Source organism: Clinocottus analis, unplaced genomic scaffold, assembly GCF_023055335.1.
Source record: "Clinocottus analis isolate CAN_PGR_092001 unplaced genomic scaffold, fCliAna1.0.p SCAF_3, whole genome shotgun sequence".
NCBI lineage: Eukaryota > Metazoa > Chordata > Actinopteri > Perciformes > Cottidae > Clinocottus > Clinocottus analis.
In genome coordinates, this window is record NW_027176042.1 from 20116327 (window position 1) to 20129568 (window position 13242).

The 13242-nt window shown below is 42.1% G+C and overlaps 1 protein-coding gene across 3 annotated transcripts in view; it reads right to left on the reverse strand.

Annotated features, from left to right (window-relative positions):
- Positions 1-9454, reverse strand: part of tspan2a (tetraspanin 2a) — a 356749-nt gene extending 347295 nt beyond the window's left edge. For 2 of the 3 annotated variants that reach the window (XR_011078615.1, XM_068595011.1), the window contains exons 1-2: positions 9172-9454; positions 2538-2640 (exon numbers count right to left, since the gene is read on the reverse strand). Coding sequence is in view for 2 of the 3 variants with exons in the window: in XM_068595011.1 (XP_068451112.1) it covers positions 2538-2640; positions 9172-9333 (265 nt within the window). In the remaining variant the exon portion in view is untranslated. The remainder of the gene's footprint in view (positions 1-2537; positions 2641-9171) is intronic. The other variant, XM_068595010.1, reaches the window with a different exon arrangement.
- Between the last annotated feature and the right edge of the window lie 3788 nt (positions 9455-13242).

The following is a 13242-nucleotide window of genomic DNA, read 5'->3' on the forward strand; positions in this document are numbered from 1 at the left end:
CCCTTGTGTTCCCCTTTCTCCAACCCATGTGGAAACAGCGACACCTCCACAATCACGGCAGGAGGATATAAATAAATTAGTGAAAAGCTAGCGGAAAGGTCTCTTCCGCTTCCGCCACGTAGCCAAGATGGCGCCCGTTTAGTATCAGTAGTGTCCATCGTTTTACACTGATTTTTTTTTGGACCGTTTGCAGTGGGCCATCCGGGTACTTTCAGTGCACTGAATTCTGCTGGTTTGGTCAGTGTGCCGCCCTAAACACTGAAAGTCAATGCTCGAAGTGTGCAAGTGTGTAATGAACACATCACTTCCTGAGAGTCTCTTTGGTTGTTGCAGATGCCTCATGAGACCACATAATGATTTGAGATATTTTTATAGTCTGAACTAATCAACACGTCTTTTACGCCAAGCAAAGTGCAATCTTACACTTACACTTACACCAAAGTGCTGTCGACGCGTCACAGAGGTTTCCACTAGCGTCTCTTATGAACGTTGTTGTTGTTATTACCGCACTGTACTCTGGGATATGTTTGTGTTGGCGTATAAATAGCATGCTATTGTGGAATTGCGGTCAGGACCAAGATTTCTGTCCTGGTTGATTTATTATTTCTATTTGAGTGAGAAGGGAAAAAATGGAGCTGTGGCCAAAATGGAGCAGTGTGGAGTCTTGTAGTTGATACATGAGCTTCATGTGTGCTTTGTTCATTTTTTTTGTGTTTGATTTAAATGGAGAAACATTCTAATACAGCGTTTTTCTTTTCTAGAAATGCCACCACAGTGTTTGTAATACTGCCAACTTATACATATCTGCAGTTTTGGACAATAACCTGCAAAGCATCCGGATTGAGCCGTAACACTAGTTTGAACATGTAGTGAAGACAATGAAGTCCAGTGCGGTTCCAGATTAAATGAACACATCTTTGATGTGTGATAAGTAGGGCGAGCTCTGAGATATTTTGCATGTCTGGTAATTATCTCACCTTCAGTCGTTTGCATGAACAGATTAAAAACTGTCAGAACAAGAAGCATCTTGGCGCTCAATATCCTGCATGATGTGTTTGACTACAATTAAGTCCAGTTCATAGTGTTGTTTTATCCCCCTGTGCAACCTCCCCCCCTCACGTTCTCCAAGCTGCTGTATGAAACATGACCCTCTTTCTTCTAAAGATGCATGGTACAGTATTTTGCCGCCTACGAAGGGAGTCTCCAGGATAGACTCCTGTCACCTGCCCCACCGCGCCCTTATGCCCTGCCCCGAGGGAGGCCGCCGGGCCCCTATGAAGGCCGTGAAGTGAAGTCACCATTTTAGGTCACGGTCTAAACGGGAATTACAAGAATAGGCTTTATTCTAATCATCTGCTCCTACGCACAGAGAGGAAGAGAGAGAGACTATTGTATGGACTACTGCCCCACTACTACACACTGATGGGTGTTTGTCCACCGTCCACTCCCCTGTAGGTTTTAATCACCTAAACTGTGTGTTTTATTCTGATTGATTATCATTAATCAAAAGCAACCTGAGCACAAAGTGCCACGGACTTAAAGCAGTGAGTCGAGCAGCTCATTAATCAGTTAGAAGAGGCTCCATTTGTCACTGCTTGAACATCACTGATTGATCGATTAGTAAAACTCCAGCGAGAAGAAAATCAAATCAATATTTGTAGGCATGAGCAATTATCCCCACAAGCCCCTAAAACCGAGCACTACCACTAATGGCGCATGTCGATAATCGTTTGACATATCCTCTTTCACGCCCCCCCCCCCACCCCTCCCCGGCTCGGCACCATATGCGCCGTGAGAGGCCCCTTCAGCGCTTTTAAAAAACGGGCCGAATAAGCGAGGATGTCAATGGTGATTAGAAACAACCGGAAAAGTGAGTTTCCGAGTGCGACGTCTGGAGGAAGTGATGGAGCATCATGATGCCTTCAGGGTGAGATGCGCCTGTTAAGCGTTCATTATGGCTTCTAACACCTGCTGCCCCGGAAAAAGGTCTTTTAGTTAAAAAGGTTGGAGGGGAATCCCCCTCGGGACGTCTGTTGTAAATGATCATTACAGCGCGCCATGAAGCATGATGTCATCAGGCTGGTCATCTGGTCCTGCCCTGAACGCTCCGGAAAGGAGAATGATTGATTTGGAGCCATTTTTCCACCGAAATTAGATTCCTTTTATTGCTGAAAATGTCTCTCAATCTTCTGAAAAATGACACACCCAGATGTAAAACTCTACTTTCTGGCTTTGAGAGGAAATTCATCAACAGCTAATTTGATTTGCTTCTTTATGGCTGATAACATCCACATGAGACGTTTCCTTCCTCATCTCATTACTTGGATGAATAATCGCTGCAGCTCATGTCGACATTCTACATTGTGAAGTGGTGGACGCACACGGAGCTGGCGTGAGTCATTAAAAAGATTTCACTGAATCAAGAAACGTTTGATCACAATTAGAATAAGTAAAACACTAAAAGCATTGGATTTCTTTATCTTGCACCGTGTTTTAGGACCGGTAGATGTCAGGTGAGGTGTGGTTGGAGGACGTACCTATGAAGTAGGTGTCGGGGGCGTCGTCACCCGTCAGCAGGTTCACTGTTTCCGGGTCAAATCTGAGCCATAGTCCCACAGCCAGCACCAACAGGCCCGACAGCTGAGGAACGATGCATTATTTAATCAATATTCATGTCATAATCATACACTTTTACAGAACATTAAAGGTGTGTCGGCATCTAACGGTGAGGTTGCAGATCACAGCCAACTGAAACTTCTCACAGGTGTCGAGTATTTAGGACACGCCCCCCAGGAAGTGCACCATGCTTTGACGCAAATTCTACATAGTGGCCAAATAGTGGAAGGACAATTCCCGGATCCGTCACGTGATAATATGGGGCCCCAAAAATACTTTAACCAGAGACTTACATTCGGAAAAAGATGCCTGTATCTCAACAAATCTTTTTTTATTTGAGCCTGAGAGCGAAGCTGGACCGATGCCTGGGAGGCGGGGTTAAAGCAGAGCTATGTGGGCTAACTTATGGATAAAAGTTGGCCATAAGTTAGCCATATCTTTCACATCCATGGGCTTAAAAAGAAAACACTCATAGCTCTGCTTTAACCCCGCCTCCCAGGCCTCAGTCTCAGCTAACTTTTAGCATTAATCTCTCTCTCTCTCTCTCTCTATATATATATATATGTGTGTGTGTGTGTGTGTGTGTGTGTGTGTGTGTGTATGCAGTATATGTTAATATGATATTGCATTTCTGTCAATAGACCCTCTTAATGCTAATCACTGTTCCTTTAATTCCCAATGTTTGAACTATCTTGAATTGTCCCTTTTTATTTTTAGGATTTAAGTGTCTCTGTCTCTGGAGATCAGCTCTCAATAGTGTTGCCCAGAATTCACTTCACAGTGAAACATTGAGGCCCATCACGTTGTTGTTGTTTTTTTCTTTGGCCCCTCTGTTGATTAATATTCTGCTGGTGGCGCTCTCGTCTTTGTGTCTCGTCGACAGAGTGGCTCCTGAAGCTCGCTGTCACTGTCTTTCTTCTGTTTATTCCCCACAAACTGCTGAAGGGAGATGTTAATCACCCCTCAAGCGACGGATGGTTTAGTCAAACTTTAAGACTTCTTTGGACTCTTAAAAAGGAGCATACGCTGCATGTGGAGCCATTTCAATGACATTCATGCAATAATCTTTTCAGTGGTCATACGCTGAAGTACAGTGCGGGGGTAAAAGAGATATGGGTGACGTGCTTGAAAACCTAGCAAAAATAAAAAGTTGGGCAGCAAATATTTAAAGATTACAGTACATAACCGTACCACAAAAATACATAAAATAAAAAATACAGAGCATTTGAAATGAACTAAAGGTTTACTTTTAGGAGAATCTATGTGTGTAAAAAGTTATTCACAAATAGTTATATTACTAGTAAATAAAGCATATATTAAATATATCCATAAACCCCTCAGTGATGAAAATCACATGTTTTTTTATTATTGTAAAATAAATATTGTTGAATACATGAATAACCTGCTTCTCCAGCTCTAGTTCCTGCTTCTTCAGCTCTAGTTCCTGCTTCTCCAGCTCTAGTTCCTGCTTCTCCAGCTCTAGTTCCTGCTTCTCCAGCTCTAGTTCCTGCTTCTCCAGCTCTAGTTCCTGCTTCTTCAGCTCTAGTTCCTGCTTCTCCAGCTCTAGTTCCTGCTTCTCCAGCTCTAGTTCCTGCTTCTCCAGCTCTAGTTCCTGCTTCTTCAGCTCTAGTTCCTGCTTCTCCAGCTCTAGTTCCTGCTTCTCCAGCTCTAGTTCCTGCTTCTCCAGCTCTAGTTCCTGCTTCTCCAGGTCCTGTTCATGCTTATCCAGCTCTATAGTTCCTGATTCTCCAGATCTACTTCCTGCTTCTTCAGATCTAGTTCCTGCTTGTCCAGATCTACTTCCTGCTTCTCCATCTCTAGTTCCTGCTTCTCCAGCTCTAACTGCTCCTTCTTGGCGAGCTGCTCCTGTAGCTTATCCTTCACAGAATAGGCTAATCCTTTACGCAGGACTCCCAACACTTTTCTTTTTGGACGTGCTTCCCCTCAAGAGCGTCCCACTTGCCTTGCCAGGCCTCGCCGCTCTGGCTTTGTGACTCATTTTGCATGGAGACTGTGGATCTTGTCCTCCAGTCGGCTTAATTTAATCTCAAGCTCAAAAGTCAGTGTCTCTGTGTATCTTGTCCTCCAATCGGCTGAAGTCATCTTCATGCTCGACCTTGAGAGTCTCTGACCTCTCTCTTTCTCCATGTCCAGGTCTGCGATTGACTTCTGCTCCAGAGCGCCACACATGTTCTGCCAGGCATTGTCGCTCTGTCTTGACAGCAGCTTTTGGAATTGAAGCGTCTCAGAGAGAGCGAGCTCCTTGGGTCTCAGGTTTCGCATGGGGACTGTGGATCTTGTCCTCCAGTCGGCTTAATTTAACCTCATGCTCAAAAGTCAATGTCTCTGACCTTGTCTCTACTCGTCTTCTGCTCCAGAGCGGCATATTTTTTCTCTCAGGCCTCGCTGGCATAACTCTTGCATGAGAGCAGATATTTTGTTGTCCCTCCGCTGGAGATTCTTTGGGAATATGTGACGATTATTTAAAGTATTACTAATACATTCAAATTATACAACATTGTACTCATACTTGAATATTAATAAAATGATTTAGAATGTATTAATATTCTTACATCATGACTATGTATGTTGATGGTCTGGCATGTTTTTGGTTTTGGTTAACAGAATTTAGGAGCAACAATTTGCTGTATATATATATATATATATATATATATATATATATATATATATATATATATATATATATATGTGCACACACACGCATTTATAAACACACAAACACACACACACACAGGTGAGAGGACAGCAATCTGTTACTCATTAAAATCCTGAGTGCACACTTTGTGAAACTCTTGCTGATCCCTCTGCTAAAAAGTTTGGAGTGAAACTAAATCCAGAAATGTCTCCTGAAGCTCCAGCCGGGGGAATAAAAACCCACTGATTTTCTCTTACAGCCTAACTTCTCTAAACTTTTCTCTTTCTAACTTATCTTTGTAATTCACATGGTGTGTCCCCTTCTCCTCCCTCTCTCTCTCTCTCTCTCTCTCTCTCTCTCTCTCTCTCTCTCTCTCTCTCTCTCGCCTTAACTGAGTGGATGTCGGCACCGTTTGAATGTCCAATAACATCTTGTTTTTTTTCTTCTTTATTTTCTTGCTCCAAACTTTGACTTCTTGTTTCTGGCTGTAAAAGACTCTCTGAGTTTCATGAATGCTCATCCCCAAGCATCATTAGACATTCACGACCTCGGGATGGAGGAGCATTGAATGTGATTGGCCGGGCCTGGAGCGGATAGGGCCGCTGTGATTGGAGGAGCCCGGTGGAAATTGAGTTCTTATTGGTGGTTGCTACCTGTCCCGGAGTCCACCACGCATTACCAACTAGACTAACAAAGAGAGCAAAATAGATGGACAAAGATGTAAAACTTCTAGAAAAACTTGTTTGTATGCTATTTTAATCTATTAAATTCACAATTACATAAAACTGCAGACTCGACACAGAGCCACGGAGGAAAGAAAAAGACGTTTCATTAAAATCAGACGACTCTACACGAGCAGCATAGTAAAAAGGACACCAGCAGGTAATTTGTTTAGGGCGAGCGGAGTCAACCCGAGAGGATATTACACTGCTACGCCTTTATTAATCTAAAAGTGCACGTTATTTAAACAGTGACAAAGTAGGACCCCTCTAATAGGTCGACCTTTGAGAAGAAGTTTAGTCTGAGAGGCCGGCAGTTATTAAGCGGACTGAGTGCTCTTATACGCGCACAATGTATAGTCTGTATAGTACCACTGGGTAACATCTCAGCAGAGCAATGACACAGCGAGTAGAAACAAACAAAAGACAGACAGAAAGAGACACAGAGGACCGACTGTGCGGACAAAGATACACTGAGTAGCTTGGCTATTGAGAACTGGTCAAGTTGTACAGAACAACTAGCTAGCTAGCTACATCCAGAGGGGTTAGAGAGCCTCACCACGGTCTGGTGACCGCTACAGCTAGCCGTTAGCTTCCGGAGGTACGCTCAAGCATTTCTTGGCGCGTTGTGACTCTTAACACTTTTACGGCCCCGCGTGTTTTGTCACCATATCGCAAGGTAGAGGGCCACCTTGAGCCACCCATAAAAAATATACATATTATTAACAAAATACATTATACAAATTGTCAATATTTGTGTTTTGGAAATATGGTATACACCCAGTAATATTTGTAAACAGGAGATCTGCGCAAAAATATATGCTTTTCCTGCACGTCCTCTTATCCTCTGATATACTGAATTGTATAAATAAGATGTCCTCATTATGTCAAAGTGTTGGAATAAATGTTTAACTGCAAAGTACTAATGCGTGTTTGATACCCTTTTTTTTTACATTGAATCTTGGGATGTTTGCTGAAATTGTTGGTCTGATGAGTTTGTCACAACATTGAGAGAGGACGCCGTTGCTCCCGGGGCGAGCTCCAGCAGAAATAAACCAATCGATTGAAAACGGGTGTCACCCCGAGAAAGTTTATCCTTCTGACCTTTCTACATACAACAAACAACATTATTTGGTTACTGCCTATTGTAGATGAATATACAACATTTTAACACGTGTATGGTGTATACGTGGATATTAAAATGTTTTCTACATTTGACACAATAAATCTAAATGAGAGCAAATAATTAACAGATTAAAAACTGAATCACAAACCTTTTTTCTTTGACCTAATTTATGTGATATTATGTCTGATAATGAATTTAACTGAACTCTATAATAACAATTACATTGAGGAGAACATATTGAATGAAGAGACTGCAATGAATGCGAGAAGGAAGCGTGCAACAAGAAGGAGAAGAGCAGCTCGTGTTTCCATATGGACCGACAACATGTCAGGTCCTAACGGCAGCATCTCTGCTCCGTCTCCCATGGTGCATTTCAGCCACAGGCTGTGCCAGCCTCACAATGCTTGGGTGATGTAACTCACACTGGCATTGGCTGCTTGTTTGGCTCCGCAGCCCAAAATGACAGCGTACTGTACGCCCCTATTGGCTCCGGCCACAACAGCTCTGCTTTCAGTCCTGCAAACTCCTCAACAAAGAGGCCGCTGTACGTCCGGGGTCACACAAGCGATCGTCTTACAGAGCGCAGATGAGTCAATGCAGCCCTTCGGATCCAAATATACTGTATCATTTAGCAGTAAACATGAGCATCCATCCACGACAACTGCAGAGAGTCTGTAACCGCGCGCAATAAGCCAATGAATCGATCAGATGGATCTGCGTCTGTGGTGATCAATGTATTCGTTTCAGTTATTTTCGATGCAAAAAATGCCAAACATTCCGACTGCATTGACTCTTTTTCAGTACAGCAATGTGAAGACATCCCTGTTTACTTCAGGAAAATGTGCATTAGTTTCTATAATCACACATTTTATTGACCAAAAGATTGTTAAGAAATCACTCAGTTGCAGCTATTTGATCCATTTTAATGAATTTATTTGTTGCAAAGTAATACTGAATTAACACGAGGGAGCCATTTACACACAATACATGTACGCAGAGGATTGCAATGGATTGCAAAACGCCCAAAGTGTTGCAGGACAAATGCACGGCCCTGCAAAATAAAACAGGCTGGAATCTGTCTTTCACTCTTTAGTTGAACCGGTTGCATTGTGAACAACTCTTGGGCAATAACTATGTTTTAGGGGGAGGGGTTACAAGCCCAAACCATGTTTAACAAATATTATCATCAGATAATAACAAGATGATAATAAGTTGGAACATGGAACATGGAAAGCGACTCCACAGTATCCGGAGCCACACGTAACCTTATCTGAGCAGATTTGATCTATCCATATAGACCAAAACAAAACCCTCCTCGGTGTTCCCAAAACAGATTAACCCTGTTTGTCTGAGACCTGCTGCAGGAAAGTCACAGCACACAAAGCCAGATCATGAGAGAGGAGCTGAGCAGTGGGTGTGTTGGAAAGGTGGCAGCACTCTGCAGCGCTGATGCAGGACGACCACAGTACACTATAACACACACACACACACACACACACACACACACACACACACACACACACACACACACACACACACACACACACACACACACACACACCACATGAATCAAATGAGTGGCTCGCAGTCTCTCATTTGATTTGACTCATTAATTGTTAGAAGCAGCTCATACTTTAAGAGCTGTAATGGGGCATTTCTAATGGATTTACATGGTGATTGATAACATAATGACGGTTTGACGATTGCAGAAGGCAGGACAGAGTCAGAGAGGAGTTTGCACCCAGCAGGTGGAAAGTAATCTGCACGGCGAACTGTCTAACAGGTTAATTAAAAAAAACCATATCTGGCATCATAAATAGACAGACTACCAGCCAGCAGCGCGCTGACCATGTAAACACTTCGAGCACGAGCACTTGCAAACACCAGCTTGCTCGTAAATAAATCTAAATGATGATCAAAAAATAAATCAATCACACATACAACCCTGTTACATAACGGATGAATTAAAGATGGCTTTGCAAAAACACGACGGTGATTTTTTTTTAAAAACACACAGCAGTAACGTGGTCTCCATGTTCGCGCAGCGGACTTACCCAGAAGATGAAGTTGAAGACGAAAAGCAGATATTTCACGCATTTCATCCCTCCCTGCACTTTGCCCATGATGACAGCTGATTTGTCGATATTTCCGATCTCTGAACGCTGCTCTGTTGTTCTCGCAGGAAGCCTCGCGTCTCCCAGATGGACATCAACCATGCAATGATGATGAAGACCTGCACAGCTTCTTCACCATGCAAACATGAGAACATGCGCACAGAGCTGCACGGGCTGGCTGTGGCCGCTCGCACGCTGACTTTCACCGCCCATTTGCGCGCGCGCGTGTGTGCGTGCGTGCGTGTGTGTGTGTGTGTGTGTGTGTCGTGGTACCCAAGGTGGCGTTCAGGGACGATCTGGGACCCCCCCCCCCCCTCCCCGAGGGAGGCGACGGGATGTCCCACAACAACATAGGTGCAATTCGGTGTGTGACATCATCGCTTGGAGTTTGGCACAGTGATAATAAGCGCATGGTTTTTAAACGTTATATTAAAGATACAAATCCACCAAGCAAGAGTCCTGTTTATTCACATTTCTTTTAACCAATAAAGCTTATTTGTGAAGGGAATGCGTGGGTAGAAAATAAGTAAATACCAAATGATGTAATCTATGTGGGTGGGAGATGTGAAACTGGTGTATAAACAGCCATCTGTTCGCAGTCTCCATTTAATTCGTGCTATACTTTTGAGTCATTAAAATGCATTTAATGACCAAAGGGCCGAGGACTCCCAGAGGCCCCACAGCAATGATTTGGAAATGTGTTTTAAAAAAAAAAAAAAAAATCTCTTATATCATAATGAACTCAACTTTGAAGAATTGTACAAGAGTTTATCAACGCGTTTGAATCTGCATCACCCCACAGTGTCAGTGTTTATTATGGAAAATATGGGAACTTGTGTAAATATGTGCACTTAAGATCAGTCACATATGAACAATGACAGTTGAAAGAAGTTATACCAGGATTGGATTACATTTAACTAATAACCCACTGATGTTCACAAAAAAAGAAGATTTTGACCTGAGCACCTAAAATAATATACCCAAAATAAATCAATAGCTCCACATTAAGGCTAGTATTTATACATTTGATGCTGAGGAACATGAGTTATATATTGTTAGTGAATTGTAAGTTCACCTGGTCATTATAGTTCACCTACTTCAAATCATGTTTCAAATAACATAAACCTGCCATAAACATTTAAGTAGTGAAAACACATTGCATGGTGATGCAATATTCATGTAAAAATGAGGAGCTCCATATACAGACAGATGGATGGATGGATATGCAATAGCCACAGATTTGTCTCAGTAAAGAGGAACATGTTCGTTGCTTGTTGGTGTCAGTGCTTCATTCCACCACCAGGTGGCCAACGACAGATTGAGGTCCAACCGCTGCAAGTCAGTCAAACATGACCTGACTCCTGCACGAGGTGCTCTCACCAGAAAAACTAATAGTCTCAGTGTCGTGTGCAAAATGCTCCACAAGCGATTGGGACACTTGGTTGTCACCATTTTTGTATCTTGGCCCACGCTGCCGACTCGATTACAGCTTTTCGACCACAACTGTCACAAATAGTTCACTGAAAAAAGCTTTTTCTCACATTTTATGGTCTTAAAAAAATCTGCGTTTTAGGACTCATTCCTGCTCCAGCCAATTTGCAAAAACATGCAAAACCTATGTCCAGTCGCTGCCTGACGACCTAACCATAACCATTTAAGGTCAATGCCGACCCACAACCATCGTGCGACAGTTTTGCAAATGTGGGTTACCATCTCGCACAACGTTATTTTTCAAATATTATCCAATAAGTCATAGTTTGGACAACAGCCAGTTGGCGTACAGAATCTGAAGCTGAGTATAAAGACGTCACATGTTCAGGGTGAGGAAGTGACTATATATGGTTACTTGAACGATAAAGGGATAACATGCACACACACACACACACATATATATATACTTAGTCTATCTTTAAGAAGAAAAAAATGTATTTTGTGTTCAGAAGATATGCATACAAATTATTATTACAAGAACAGAAGTATCATGTTTGGGATCTGTGTGCACACGAGTAAAAATAACCTCATCTTTCAGTACTTCAGGAGCTTTGTCGATTATGTTATTTGTTTACGCTTTGCCTAAATGTAAATACAATTCATTGAAATCTTTTAGAATCCATACAAAAATCAAAAATAGTTAGCCCAACACAAACAGGTGTTGGCTTTGAATTGTAGAACATAAACTCCCACCAGCTCGCTGAAAAAACAAACCCAAGGACGTGACCTCCGTTAGCTCTCCTGACTCGTGTAACGAACTCTCTGGTGTCGCATGTCACATCGACCTGCTTGCTTTTACCGGTTTGTGTGTGAATATGCAAATTGTAGTCCACATGTAAACCAGTTCCTGTGAACGAAGGCCGCATATGAAGCTCCCCTGTGTCTTCCGAGCCGGCCGGAGGAGGGTGGGGTCAGCGCGGGTTCGCCCGCTCTGACAGTCAAGCTTCTCATGTTTGTGCCGCCTTTGTTTGCCGCTCTGCTGTGGGAGGGAAACAGCGACCCCCCTGTTCTTCTGCCAGGCTATCAGCGAGGATCAGATCATGAGACACATCACATCACCGCCTCTTCATTTATCAGATGACAGCTCCGGCGAGAGTCAGCAGATAGATAGATAGATGGAAATATAGAGAGATGTAAGGGATTAATAGTTTCCATGTAACCTGGAGTACGCTCACTGAACTGCATCGACGTTAACCTAATACTGTATCAGCTTGGTCACCCAATCCTGTCATTGAATTCAGGGCTGTAATTGTCACAGTGGAAGTACAACCCAACTGAAACCATATCCTCGAGTATAATGGAGTCAAACTCCCATTATCCATCCACAGCCGCCTCTCCTCTCCCTCCTCGGCTGCAAGGAACACAATGTGTAAAATTGTGCAACGTGTAAAATCTGCAATCACGAAATCTGATCTCCAGTCGTGCTTATGGTCCAATAGACATGAGGGGTGACAAGTCACACAATCAAATAATGTTGCCGTTGTATTCTTTTATGAGGACAAGCCCCACCAATCAGCTGATTATGACGCATTAAACAGGTTTAGATTATGTGTCTGAGACTATTATGAAAGACATGGTCTGTAAGTCATTTCTATCTTACAGTCGTCTTGACATTGTGTATCAACATCTAAAAACTTTAAACAAAAAGTTTTTTATTTGCACCTCCAAGAGAGTAAAGCAGAATAAAACCTATCAGACAAACATATTGAAATATTATGGAACTCAATATTTGGTTAGATCAATGTCTCCGTCTAGTGGACAGGGAGAAATGTACAAGTACATTTTGTATACGTGATTTTTATATCACATTTGAATTCTTTTCAAAGTTAACATAGACATTATTACAAATATTATAAACTTGTTTAAATGTTCATACATTTTCTTCTGTTTGCACTTATTATACTTAAGTTATTTTGTCAAATATATCCAAGGTAACTATCGTTCTTTTATTTCTACATTTACTTTATCCATATATATGTACATCATTTTTATTATATATTTTGATTTGTACTTTTATGAACATTTTGAATGCAGGACGTAGGTTATCCTACACTGTGGCATTGGTACTTTCACTGTGGAAAGATCGAAGCACAGAACAGCAGGACACATGTGCAGTTCAATTAGATATATTTTTAGTTCTGCAAATTGTTGTAGATGTTTTATTAAATTCATGAAGCCTCAATGTTGTTTTTTTAACTCATGAATGTAACAATGTCTACAATTATTTCTTTTTAAACTCTCTAACTGCAAAATGTCAGACAGAAAGTATTACATATATCATGTTAATATGTAATCCACAGTCTACGACGTGATTAAATTTGATGAAGTGTCGTTTGCAGACACATATTTCCCCCTCTGGCCTCTAGAGGGCAGTGCTGTCTTGTATTTGTGAGCAGTGCATTGGACGTGCCTGAGTTTGAAGCAAACATGTCAGAAGTAAACTCAACACATTTGCTTTAAAGATGGTATTTACAGTTGGCAGGTCGACAGATCAAATTGGGACGATTCTCTTAAAAGTCT